The 14,367-nt window shown below is 49.4% G+C and overlaps 1 protein-coding gene across 8 annotated transcripts in view; it reads left to right on the top strand.

Annotated features, from left to right (window-relative positions):
• The window catches only part of MYO15A (myosin XVA), a 374,107-nt gene that overhangs the window by 307,250 nt on the left and 52,490 nt on the right, over nucleotides 1–14,367 (top strand). For all 8 annotated transcript variants that reach the window (XR_015060712.1, XM_085890857.1, XM_085890855.1 and 5 more), the window contains 4 exons: nucleotides 7,563–7,638; nucleotides 9,933–10,045; nucleotides 11,417–11,529; nucleotides 11,693–11,834. Coding sequence is in view for 7 of the 8 variants with exons in the window: in XM_085890857.1 (XP_085746983.1) it covers nucleotides 7,563–7,638; nucleotides 9,933–10,045; nucleotides 11,417–11,529; nucleotides 11,693–11,834 (444 nt within the window). In the remaining variant the exon portion in view is untranslated. The remainder of the gene's footprint in view (nucleotides 1–7,562; nucleotides 7,639–9,932; nucleotides 10,046–11,416; nucleotides 11,530–11,692; nucleotides 11,835–14,367) is intronic.

Genomic DNA, 14,367 nt, shown 5'->3' with positions numbered 1-14,367 from the left:
GCTCGTCCCCTCCGTTCCGACTCCAACGCACACGACGAGCAGCTCCACCGCCCGCGAAGTCTTGACTCTCTGTTCCGACTCCTTCGCCTCCGTTCTGCTGACTCTTTCGCTCCGACTTTTACGACTCGTTCCGACCTTTACTACTCCTTTGACTGACGAACACCGTCCTTTTATCCCCCCCGTAACTTCGCCTTTGACCCCCTCCCTTTGACCTTTCACCTCGCTCCCCATTGGCCCGAGAAAAAGTGGGCGTGAAGGCTTTTTGATCCACAAATTTGCATATATCGATCGCCCTGGGGGCGGGCCACCCGCCCTCGCTCACCGATTGGACGGCAAAAAGTGGGCGTGTGTCGTTTTGGATCCGTTTTTGAAGCAGAAAATCCGTGATTTTGTACACGCTGTTCAACGTGCGCCCTACACGAGTCCAGCATCGGTGCCCATGAGTGGCGCGAGATGACGGTGATGCGATGGTGGCGAGTTGCGACGGTAAAGGTCATGGCGGTTGTGGTGAAGCGGCGTTGTGGTTGGTGGTTGTTGTTGTGATGGTGGGGATTGGTCCAAAATAAAGATAGTAAAAGAAAAACGGCTATCCTGAAGAGTCGCAGCACGTATAAATGACATGTATTCCCACTAGACAACGGGTTTGGGCCTAACTACACATGCACTTACCGAGATACCTCACCTAAGGGACCTGAATGGTGGTTTGCGAATCTGGTAACCACAACACTACCCCCTTCCCTTTTTACAGACTCGTCCCGAGTCGTCAAATTTTCGTGTGCCATCATGTGTAGTTTTCCCCTAGTACATTTTACCTACGGATCCCTGAGTGCGACATTCATGGTATTCGTGTCCCCAAAATAAATAACCTAAGGGCTGCGTAACTATCTAAACAAACTCACTCACACGGACGACTTAAATAAAATTGCCGGCGCTAAGACATACATGCCGGGGGCGCACTCATATGTACAGTACATCTTAACCTTAACTTACAAATTTTACACTAAACCATGGCCCAGGATCATTGAACTCTGCAAAGAAAAGCAGTTAGCAGGGAGCCAGGCTGCCCACATGCAGTCTCTGACTCAAACAATGCAGGTGACAGGGAACGTGGCTGGCTGCTCACACGCAGTCCAAGGCCTTCCCTTTTGAACTGAACTCAGTGAACCACAACGGTGCTTGGGCTGCACAACGCAGTCTCCGTGCCAGCTCAAGTGGCACACGCAATGAGCACAACGAATGGATGCATGGACACAAACACGGTGCACGGGCCGCCACTGCAGGCCCGTGTTGTAGCTGCCAACAGGGCAGTTCTTGCAGCTTGCAAACTGTTGCCTTGCGGATCCTGGCGCACATGGAAATGAACAGGGGGGGGCAAAGCAAAAATTGAACGGGGCTGGTGAACGTGGGCAGTGGGCATGGCATGGCAAAGGTGAGCAGGCAAACTCAGCCCGCAGAAGAAGGCCGCTGCAGGCAAACACAGCCCGCAGAAGAAGGCCGCTGCAGGCAAACACAGCCCGCAGAACCAGGCCGGCACAGGCCTCGAAGAAAAACAGCCAGCAGATGAACTGGCCGGCACAGGCCTTGCAGCACACAGCTGCCGATGAAGTTAGCCGGCCTCCGCCTTGAAGCAAAACACGGCCAGCCGATGAAGTTGGCCAGCCTTTGCCGTTCAATGGAGGTTGGTGGAGGGAGTGCGGTGGTGCTGGCCACTTGGAAGGCGGGCTCGGACCTACCTACCCGTCTCCCTCCCACCTATCGCCTTTGCCTGTCACTGTACATACCCACTCCCTTAATTTGTCAAACCCCAATTTAGCCCCAACTTATTTTTTGTTTTTTTTATTTTTACTTCCCCACTATAAATCGTCCCCTAACCCCCTTTATCGTCCTTGTTCGGCTAACCTATTCTGTCACCTAGCCTACTCCCAACCCCTACGTTCCCTTCCCGGAGGGGAATAAGGGAGAGCTAACGTCCTGTGTCGAGGCCCAACGAAGCCTCAGAATGGCCTCCCCAGAGTTCGGCGATCTTAACCCAAAGTGGGTCCAGCGGCCCACAACGACAGCGAGGGGATGGATGGTGCGGAGGGGTACACTTCCTAATCTACCCTATCCATTTAACTGTTAAACTACCCCGGGGCTTTCAACAAGCGCCTCTCGCTTAAACTATTGGTTCTATAAACCCAGATTCCCGTCGCCTGTGTTGGTGTCCTCACAATTTCGGGCCTCGCCCCCCAATTTTCTCTCCGTGCCCTCACACGGTCTCATGGCTGGGACACGTGGCTCCCTTTTGGCAGGCACGACCCTCTGCCGAATCTCCCGCTATGGCACCCCCGGGCATTACACTGCCTCCGAGCCTACCAGCTCCCTAACACCGGGGAGTGCCCCCCATGGCACCTCCCCTGAAACGCACACGTGGCAGGCCGGCCTCCCGGGCCCCTTTCCGAGGGTCACCCGTGCCCACAACACTGCCCACGCGGCTAATGGCGCCCTGGGCCCCCGCACCAAGCAGGCGCACCCGTGCCCATTACTCTATCCCGGCCCCCCATGGGCCCATGGCCTACCACGGCCGACTAGCCTGGTGCCCGGGGTACCCACTCAGCGATACTCACCTTTCGCAGCCACGCTCCCAAGCCCGTCAACAGGGCTCCTGCACCCCTCCAAATGGGTCTCGAGCCTACTTTCCCACCAACAACAAAACGACCTCCATTTTTCAATTTGACTAACCCCGCTAACTCACTTTACTCTGACCCCGGGGTCCCTTGGGCGGGAGTCACTCCTCCCCCCAATCACTCATCGCACCATGCATTCCCCATTCGCTCCACACACACAGACCCGCTGGCCTCACTCACTCAACATGTACACGTACTCACCTCACAACTCACCAACTCTTCAACACACACACCGCTGAACTCTGCCATCCTTCTATCTACATTCCCTAACTAACTCGTGCTCCCACGTCGTCCCTTAAACTACAGCACGTTCCTTTTAACCTACGTAGCTAAGCTACGTCCCCACTACACATTCACAAGTCTGTCCATGTTCTCAAATGTCCCAAATAACTTTTATTTCCCAACCTAAATCTGGCTACAATCCCTCTAACTAATCCATTCCACGGACTCCATGAGGACTTACCCCTGCCCCATGAAGTCGGTCTAACTAAGCTAACCCTTCCCCCTAACTAGTTTCCATCCTGTGCCCAGGTTAAGGGGGTCTTCCACCCCTTTCCCAGGAATCCTGTACACCCGAAAGTGAGGCTTGCTTTTCCTTTTTTTTTTTTCCATGCGCAGCACCTGCGCGGCAACTCGCGCTCTTTGCACCTTGCAACTGCCCGTGACGTCATGCAGCTGCACGTGTTCCTCGTCCCTCCTTGGACGGGACCATCCGGCAGAGATACCCCTCCTGCCGGATTCCAACCCCACGTGCAGCCATGACGTCACCGTGCGCATATAAAAAAAAAACACAAGCCACACGTCTCGAGGGGTTCCCCACGCGAACACATGTGCTTTGCCCGTTGGAGCTTAACACACACGATCGCGTGGAGAACCCGTCCGGTCCAAATCCATTTACCTGCCTAAACTTTGTCCGTCCGCGGGATCGGCAAATCCACCGCGTGCGTTTCCGGACCGGGACTTCACTCTCGCAAGCGAGCACGTGGTGGTCTCGTGCGTTGCACAGCACGAACCGCGTGCTCACTGCTGGGCGAACCCGGCACGGTCCCTGAAACAACTACAGCCGCTACTCGGCTTTCTTTCTTCTGTCGCCTTCGTCGTCGCCATTCAACCCACGCACACCTGCGTGTTACGACGCACACAGTCCACACCATCACATTCACACGGGGAGACGCGGCTGCGTGCTCCCGCATGCCGACCGACATCTCCCTCTCATACCGCTCTCTCACACACACGGTCTCCCTGGCACACAGCGACCTTGCACACGGCCGTTCACTCACGCGTGCCTCACTACTCACACAAACCATACTACTCACACGTGGTGCTCCACCCACACACGCGAGGGCACTCACCCGCGGTGCCTCATTCATACACACGGCGACACTCACACACGCGGTCTCTTCCACACACGGTGCCTCACCCACACACGCGGGGGCACTAACCCGCGGTGCCTCACTCACACTCCGTGCCTCATCCACACACGGCGTGCTGGGAAGCACGTACTCCGGCACCATCGCCACCACACCACTCACACGTGGTGCCTCACTCATACTGGCCGTTTCACTCACACACACGGCCTCACTCACACACGGTGCCCCATCCACACCCGGCGTGCTGGGAAGCACGCACTCTGGCACCATCGCCACCACACCACTCACACACGGGGTCGCTTCCACACACGGTGCCGCACTCACACCTTGCACCACACACACAGGGACAACCACACTGGGGATTTGTGTCCCCACAAGGGTCTCCGGGGCCTCTACACCCCCTGCCTCCGTGCACCCGTCCACAGCACTCGTCCCCTCAACCTCGCAAAGCACGACCAAACTCACCTGGTCGTGACTCGCCTCAAGGGGGCATACTCCCTCCCCTCGTTCCTGGAGGAGGCCATCCCGCTGCTCGCACCGGGTCCCTACATGCTCCGCGAGCTCAACCCCATTGTCCTCCACTACCTCCGTGTGTGCGTGCGCGTCACTTACCCCGTCTTCATCGTGTAGTCTTCCCTCTATCGTTCCCATCTCCCGTGTCTCTGCCAGCTCGTCACCCATTACGTCCCTTGTCTCAACTATTATTTCTGTTGTCGTCACCTCGTGTCTCGTCTCACACGTTTTGGTCTCCCCATTTAATTTTTCCCTCTTGGTCACCGTCGCGACCCTCGCCCAACACGTTCCACGAATTATTTTTTCACCCGCCTCCACCGCGGGCCTGTCAGCCGTAGCACCCCCACCCAGCTCGTTTGCTCCCACACGTGGAGTCGCCATTCCCAGCTCCCTGGTCACGGCCTTCATGCCCGCCTGCAGGCATCGGCCCATGTTCTGCGTCTCACCCCGTAGCTCTTTCATTTCTTCTTTCATGTTTGTTTCCATTCCGTTCATTTTTGTATCCATCTTTTCGTTTATTTGTTGTGTATTCGCATCCATCGTCGTTTTCACTTCATTTGTATTTGTATCCATCTTTTCATCCATTTTTTGTGTATTCACATCCATCTTTTCATCCATTTTTTGTGTATTCGCATCCATCTTTTCGTTCATGCCTTTCATTTCGTTCTTCATATTCGCATCCATTTTTTCGATCATTTTCGCATTCATCTTTTCGTTCATTGCCGCCAGCATGGTGAATAGCTGGGCCATGTTGGATGCACTCAGCTGAGCCGTTTCGGCAAGGGTTGGGGAAGGGTCTTGGTGGAGAGGGGGGGGGAGGTGTCATACACCGCGGCCGCTGCCGCACCCACCTCGGGCCCTGGGTTCAGTTGGGCGAGTCCGTGTTCCTGCACAATCAACATTTCCTGCTCCTCGGGGATTCCATCCTGGACCATGGATTCTACACATTCTACATCCATTTCTAATACCCCCGGCTCCCGCCGCCTTGAGACGCCATCTTGCTTCTCGTGAAGGGTTAATTTAGCTCGCTCGAAATTTGAGGGAATCGGGGTCGCTTCTCTCACCCCTGGACCGATTCCCCGTAAATTTAGCCGGAGACAGGAGAGCCCGTTTTCCTGTTCTCCGATACCAGTGCCGCGAGGAGGGCGATGAATTTGTATCCCACTCCTGACACCAGTGTTGCGGTTCGCGCCCGGCCGGAGTGCGACGGCCACGTAACTCGAATCGCGGCACGCTGCCCACCGGACGGACAATCCAGTCGTGACCCTCTCGGACTAACGCCGGGAACCAGTCACGGGTGGACCTTTTCGGTCTCACCGCGATCGAGCCAATCAGCCCCCGCGTGGGATAGGGTTGCTCGCCAAATTCGACCTACCTAAGTACCCACGCGCGGAGGGTAGACCGGGCGATCGCACCCTGGCCGCAGGTCGACTTCGGACACCGGGCCACTTAAGCGACCCGCTCCGTACTATCAGAATAACCGAAGCGGTGTTATCGTCGACCTCGACGGTTCGATTAATTATCGGCGTACCAGCCCACTACCAACCCTCTTTACGTGAAGCAAGATGGGGGTTCAATGGGGAAAAGACGAAGCGAAGCGGAGACAGTTCAACAATAAAGCACATTTATTCTCGGCACACGGGAAGCACACAAATACAATTCCACCAAATGCACACAAAAAAGAAAACACAATTCCATTTACACAAAAAGCAAACATAAAAGTGAAAACACAGTGCAGAGCTAATACCGACTACCGAGCACACGGCAACACTTATACAATTCTACTTCACAGACGGCGCCGACAACACATACCCAAAACCAAGGAAAAGAAATACCCTCAAGAATGAGGTAGGCCTGGGGCCGAGACCTGGTCGGGCCTACCCGTCTGGTGATGAGACGCGGAGCGGCGATGGCCCCGCAACCCGCGGGCCTCGTGGACAGTGCCTGGCAGCGGGGTGGGAACGGGGCCCCCTTGGTCGCACTATCTCAGCGCGGGGGGAAACAGGAGGGGGGGTTGCTGATGCTCGGGGTATAGAGGATCTTTATTATGTGCGACGAGCGTCTCCACCTCGGCCAGGTCGCGCTGCCGGCCTCCCTCGGGCGCGCAGCTCCTTGCACGACGCGAGCACCCTTCGTCCGACTCGCCGCCTCTCCACAGCTCGTCCCCTCCGTTCCGACTCCAACGCACACGACGAGCAGCTCCACCGCCCGCGAAGTCTTGACTCTCTGTTCCGACTCCTTCGCCTCCGTTCTGCTGACTCTTTCGCTCCGACTTTTACGACTCGTTCCGACCTTTACTACTCCTTTGACTGACGAACACCGTCCTTTTATCCCCCCCGTAACTTCGCCTTTGACCCCCTCCCTTTGACCTTTCACCTCGCTCCCCATTGGCCCGAGAAAAAGTGGGCGTGAAGGCTTTTTGATCCACAAATTTGCATATATCGATCCCCCTGCGGCTGGGGCCAATTCGCCCTTCGCTCACCGATTGAACGGCAAAAGTGGGCGTGTGTCGTTTTGGATCCGTTTTTGAAGCAGAAAATCCGTGGTTTTGTACACGCTGTTCAACGTGCGCCCTACACGAGTCCAGCATCGGTGCCCATGAGTGGCGCGAGATGACGGTGATGCGATGGTGGCGAGTTGCGACGGTAAAGGTCATGGCGGTTGTGGTGAAGCGGCGTTGTGGTTGGTGGTTGTTGTTGTGATGGTGGCGATTGGTCCAAAATAAAGATAGTAAAAGAAAAACGGCTATCCTGAAGAGTCGCAGCACGTATAAATGACATGTATTCCCACTAGACAACGGGTTTGGGCCTAACTACACATGCACTTACCGAGATACCTCACCTAAGGGACCTGAATGGTGGTTTGCGAATCTGGTAACCACAACAATATATACATATACATACATATACATACTGTATCTATAAAAGGCTGTTGTGACCATATATGTTTGATATCATCCAAATCTTATGATAGAACCCAATGGGTGATTGTAGTATTTTCAATGCTCTTATAGATTGTGCATGACACGTTTGATGAGAAGTGTCAGCGAGTGAGTCCAGAAGAGCGTGACAAGATGAAAGGCTTACTCGGTAAGTTTGTTCATTGTCAGCCTTCGATGCTGCAAAATAGACCTCATGAGCGCAATTGGCCAAAATAACCAACGTTAAAGCTGCTACATGCTGGTCAACGAAGTTGTATTTAGTATCATCATGCAAGTGGATTTAGTAATGTATTTAGTGCCATAAGCTGCAGCTGCTTATCATGGGAGACGTACCCTAGCCATTTGTAAAGCAAACAGCAGCGGAAGGGTGTGTGTGACTCCATGGTTTTTGTTAAAACATGTACAATGTCAATTGAAGGTCTGCTTCTCCTTTCAAAATTTTCACGGTTTGTCGCTTTGGAGCCTGGAATTAAATTCTATTAAATGAGACCTTTTCCACCTTTATCTGCACATTGTAACCCACAACTTCCAAGTGAAAAACAAATTCGACAAATTTCAGAAAATTTATTAAAAATACAAAACTAGAACATCTTGGTTGATAAGTGTCCAGCCTCCTGAGTTCATACTTTGTGGAATCACCTTTGACAGCAATTACTTCTGTGAGTCCATTGGGATAGTTCTCTAACAACTTTGCACACCATGATTGGGCAATATTTGCCTATTCTTCTGTACAAAATTGTGCAAACTCAGTCATGTAGCGTGGGGAGTGTTGATGGACATCAATGTTCATGTCATGCCACAGATTTTCACTTGGGTTTAGGTCGGGGCTCTGACTGGGCCACTCAAGGACATTTATCTTTTTGGTCCTTCGCCACTCCAGTGTAGCTTTGGCTGTGCATTTTGGGTCGTTGTCATGCTGAAAGGTGAACATCAGTCCCAATTTCAGCTTTCTTGCAGAGGGCAGCAAGTTTTCCTCAAGGATTTTTCTGTATTTTGCTCCATCCATTTTCCCTTTGATCCCTGACAAGTGCCCCAGATGAGAAACATCCCCAAAACATGATGCTGCCACCACGATGCTTCACAGTAGGGATGGTGTTCTTTGGGTGATGTGCTGTGTTGGGTTTGTGCCAAACTTAACGTGTTGCATTTCAGCCAAAAAGTTCCATCTTGGTTTCATCAGACCAGAAAACGGTTTGCCACATGGCTTCAGAATCTCTGGAGTAGTTTTTCTTGCATACCTCAAACAGGACTCAAGGTGGGCTTTTTTGAGTAATGGCTTCCTTCTTGCCACCCAACCATGCAGACCAGAATTGTGGTGTGCTTGGGATATTGTTGTCACATGCACACAGTGACCCATCTTTGCCATAAAGTCCTGTAGCTCTTTCAATGTTGCCATTGGCCTCTTAGTGGCCCCTCTGATCAGTCTCCTCCTTGCTTGGTCATCCAGTATGGATGGACGGCCTCATCTAGGCAGGGTTTTGGTGGTACCATGTGCCTTCCACTTCCAAATTGTGTTGACTGTGCTCCAAGGGATATTCAAGACCTTTGAAATATTTTTATACCCATCCCCTGATCTGTACCTTTCCACAACTTTATCGTGGAGGTCTTTCCAAAGCTCCTTGGGGCTCATGGTTGAGTCTTTGCTGTGAAATGCACTTCCCAGCAGAGGAAACCTACAGGAACAGCTGATTTTTTTCTGAAATAATCAGAATCAGTACAATTTAACACAGGTGAAGGCCAATTAACTTTGTGTGTGATTTTGAAGGTGATTGGTTACACTTGAGATAATGGACAATTGCTATTATAAAAGGGGTAGACACTTGTACAACCAAGATATTCTAGTTTTGTATTTTTAATTAATTTTCTGAAGTTTGTACAATTTGGTTTTCACTTGGAAGTTCTGGGTTACGATGTGTAAATAAAGGTGGGGAAAGTCTCATTTAATGTAATTTAATTCCAGGCTATAAGGCAACAAAAGGTAAAAAAATTTTGAAAGGTGGTGTACACTTTCTATAGGCCCTGTATACTCACTGGGACCAAAAATATAAATCAAATTGCATTACCTTCAACAGGCCGTTGCTCATTCAAATATATCACTGTGACCACAAGGCACAAAAAAGTGGTACCAGAAGACACAGTTATGTGGCATTGACAGGGGTGTTCCATGCTGTCACTGTAGTACCTGCTGGAAATACAAAACACTTTAATCTTCAGAACGACAAAGATCTATACATGAGAAAAAAAAAAATTCTGCCACAGATAGAAAGAAGTGCAGTATCACTATATTGTTGAAAATGTTGTTCACCACACGTCGAGCGCAATTTTTTTTAAATCATTTATACTTGAACAATTAGTTGTGGAACTTCACATATTAGTTGACCAAATGTCAATGGCTTTTATGAATAGAAACTGGATTGCCATTTCCCCTTTTGTGTTCCACAGAAACCGTGGGACCAAATCCACAAGCGTGTGATGATGAGCGGCTGAAGAAGCGCATCGTCATGGCAGCTCGGGATAACTGGTCTTGCTATTTCTGCCGTTTATTCCCTGCCACGGTGAAACACTATTTTAGATTTATTTATTTATTTTATCTGAAATCTAGGCTCATAGAGTAGCTATAAACGAGAGAGAGAGAGAGAGAGAGAGAGAGAGAGAGAGAGGGAGAGAGAGGGAGGGAGAGGGAGGGAGAGGGAGAGGGAGGGAGAGAGGGAGAGAGAGAGAGGGAGAGAGAGACAGAGAGAGAGACAGAGAGAAAGAGACAGAGAGAGAGACAGAGAGAGAGACAGAGAGAGAGACAGAGAGAGAGACAGAGAGAGAGACAGAGAGAGAGACAGAGAGAGAGACAGAGAGAGAGACAGAGACAGAGGTTCGCACAAACTGACAGAGGATCATTGAAGAACAGGAAGACAGACATTCGACATGAGTGGATGAATGGCAGAAAGGAAAAGAGTGGGAGCTGGAGAAGTGAAGAGGATATCCATGAGAGTAAAGGAGAACAGAGGGGGGTATGAGAGAGAGAGAGAGAGAGAGAGAGAGAGAGAGAGAGAGAGAGAGAGAGAGAGAGAGAGAGAGAGAGAGAGAGAGAGAGATAGAGAGAGAGAGAGAGAGAGAGAGAGAGAGAGAGAGAGAGAGAGAGAGAGATAGATAGATAGATAGATAGATATGACATGGGGCAACACTTTGGAAAGGCTGGAGGGAGGAACATAAGACAACAGACCCAGAGAGTCAATCCCTATCCCCCAATCAAGACAGGGAGTCGGTCACCATTCCAAATCTTGTCCGCAGATGATATCTATTCCATAAGTTTATCTGAACCAAATTTCAGAGAGGGCAGCACCAGCCAATCCTAAAATGCAGGTGATATGCCGGAGAGACCAAATTGAGTTGTGCATTGTATAAGATCTCTGCAACTTCCAGAAACACAGACCTTTGACTTTGGGTTTCCTCAAAAGAGAGCGCCTCTTGAGCTGTCATTTCATCAGACAAGATGTTGCTGTTTTCAACATGTAGAGCACGTACCAAGCTCTGAATTGACTTGCGGCAGCAAAAATTTTTATCACATTATCGGCTTTTACTGTTAACTCCGGTGAGAAAATGTCAGTCTGCAGTATCAGGTTCCTTAATATACAGTATTTCTTTGTATTTTAAAACAAGTAATCGATTTTCAGCAGGTGATGGTTTTACATTTCTGTAGTGCTTCATGTATCTCTTGTCTTAAGAGTGTGCATTTGATACTGGGTGTGACTGAAGAATAACATGTCCAGCATCTGATGTATTTCTTTAACCTTAATCTAATCTAATCTTAATCTTTAATCTTAATAAACATGTCCAGCATCTAACACTTAAATCTTAATCCCATGAAGCTGTTTATTTTATGAATGTTCATGTTTTGTGCCTTATTAACGTTTATGCTTAAATTGGTGCAGGGAAGCGTTGGGTCAGAAGTTGACTGGCTTGGGGTGTCCCACAAGGGCATCAAGTTACTCGCCACAACGAAAACCGGAGAGCACTCCTACTTGCGTGTCCTGCAGAGCTACAGGTAAATATAGTCCCCAAATGGTTCTATTCCGTTCGGTTTTTTTTTTCTGAATCAAAAACCCAGAGAGAGAGAGATGCACCGGTCATACTAGAAATGAAGGAGATCTGCTGAAAAGATAAGATTGAGTGGTTCATTTTTATCTGTTCTTCTCTGCAACTTCCAGCTACACAGATCTTCAGCTCGTGGGTCTCCCAGAGAGGGCTGCCATCCAGTTGGTATTTCATCAGGACAAGCTATCGCTGTTTTCACCGCGTGCAGCACATGCAAAGCACCTTATCGATCACTTCCTTTCCGAGTTGAAAAAGGTGGCATCCTTGTGAATTTTCTTTTTTTTTCCACATCGTCTAAGGTTGTGGAAGAGCTAGCACATATTATACTGTGTTACAAGCACAGAAAAAAACAATATGAGACATTGATATACTTTTTAAAATTGAATTACAAAGGGATTAGTATGTGGTAAATAAATTATCACAGTGACAGGGTATTATGAGTTGTGCTCATATTGGAATGCCAAAACTTTCTGTTTTGTTAACGCTTTGAACCCTTGCGGCCGGTTTACAAGCCACTATTCAAATGTCCGGATACCCGTGTGGCTGGTTTACAAGCCACTATCCAAACCTCCACATACCTGAGCACCCAGTTTACCAGCCAGCTATTCAAACCTCCACATACCTGAGCACCCAGTTTACCAGCCAGCTATTCAAACCTCCATATACCTGAGCACCCACTTTACCAGCCAACTATTCAAACCTCCACATACATGAGCACCCAGTTTACCAGCCAGCTATTCAAACCACCATATACCTGGGTGGCTGGCTTACAAGCCACTATTCAAACCTCCATATACCTGGGTGGCTGGCTTACAAGCCACTATTCAAACCTCCATATACCTGGGTGGCTGGTTTACAAGCCACTATTCAAACCTCCATATACCTGGGTGGCTGGCTTACAAGCCACTATTCAAACCTCCATATACCTGGGTGGCTGGCTTACAAGCCACTATTCAAACCTCCATATACCTGGGTGGCTGGTTTACAAGCCACTATTCAAACCTCCATATACCTGAGCACCCAGTTTACCAGCTGGCTATTCAAACCTCCATATACCTGGGTGGCTGGCTTACAAGCCACTATTCAAACCTCCATATACCTGGGTGGCTGGTTTACAAGCCACTATTCAAACCTCCATATACCTGGGTGGCTGGCTTACAAGCCACTATTCAAACCTCCATATACCTGGGTGGCTGGTTTACAAGCCACTATTCAAACCTCCATATACCTGGGTGGCTGACTTACAAGCTCGTATTCAAACCTCCACATACCTGAACACCCAGTTTACCAGCTGGCTATGCAAACTTCCATATACCTGAGCACCCAGTTTACCAGCTGGCTATTGAAACCTCCATCTACCCAAGTGGCTGGTTTACAAGCTACTATTCAAACCTCCAAATACCTGAGCACCCAGTTTACCAGCCGGCTATTCAAACCTCCATCTACCGGAGCGGCTATTTTAACAGACGCTATTCAAACCTCCATCTACCGGAGCGGCCATTTTACCAGATGCTATTCAATCCTACATCTACCAGAGCAGCCATTTTACCAGACGCCAGTCAAACCTCCATCTACCCGAGCGGCCATTTTACCAGACGCTATTCAAACCTCCATCTACCGGAGCGGCCATTTTACCAGACGCTATTCAAACCTCCATCTACCCGAGCGGCCATTTTACCAGACGCTATTCAAACCTCCATCTACCGGAGCAGCCATTTTACCAGACGCTAGTCAAACCTCCATTTACCCGAGCCGCCATTTTACCAGACGCTATTCAAACCTCCATCTACCCGAGCGGCCATTTTACCAGACGCTATTCAAACCTACATCTACTGGAGCGGCCATTTTACCAGACGCTGTTCAAACCTCCATCTACCCGAGCGGCCATTTTACCAGACGCTGTTCGAACCTCCATCTACCCGAGCGGCCATTTTACCAGACGCTATTCAAACCTACATCTACCGGAGCGGCCATTTTACCAGACGGTATTCAAACCTCCATCTACCCAAGCGGCCATTTTACGAGATGCTATTCAAACGTCAGTAGGGTGAATATACTGATTCTGGCTCACTTTTCCCCATGTAAATGAATGGGGTATTTTCAGCGATTCATATTTTTTTCCATAAAAAGTAAACCCCCTTTTTATCCCAAGGTATATTTATTTGTCTCCCCTTTTAACCTAGGGAAACTTTTTTAAATTGAATAAACATGTCGTGTGTGGGCAGGGGTTGGGGCATGGGGTTGTGTGGGCAGGGGTTTGTGTGGGCAGGGGTTTGTGTGGGTCGGGAGTCGTTGTTGTTGGGACATGGGGTCGTTGGGTCGGGTTTATGTGGATGAGGTTTGATGTTAATGGGTGAATAGATGGGTGGATGGGTGGATGGGTGAATGTGCGGGTGGAGCTTGTATGGATGTGTGCACAATTTTTTTAATTCACCAATGCATATTGTTTAGCTCACTCATTGAACCTATAAAGATTTGTTCATTCTCAAATTCCTTCAATAGTTTAATTTTCTTTGCACAATAATCCCCATCTAAAATATTTAAAAATAAAACATTTGAATCTTTATAGTTTTTTAAGATACCCCTTTTGTGCCATTACGAAATGGTAAACTTCTCTTAATGCTCTTGTTTGACCACCTCCTGAGCCACATATCATTTTATTTTGAGATTATAGTAAATTGTTTTTTCATTGTTCAATTGATAACCATCAAAGTTTTCAGTCCATTCAAGAATATTTATTTTTTTCTTTACATCCTCGAACTTACTAGTTTTTAAATTGATTCGGTTA

This window comes from Eptatretus burgeri, chromosome 8 (genome assembly GCF_056783735.1).
Source record: "Eptatretus burgeri isolate ZD-2024b chromosome 8, Ebu_testis_v1, whole genome shotgun sequence".
Lineage (NCBI taxonomy): Eukaryota > Metazoa > Chordata > Myxini > Myxiniformes > Myxinidae > Eptatretus > Eptatretus burgeri.
This window is presented reverse-complemented; position numbering and strand designations above follow the sequence as displayed.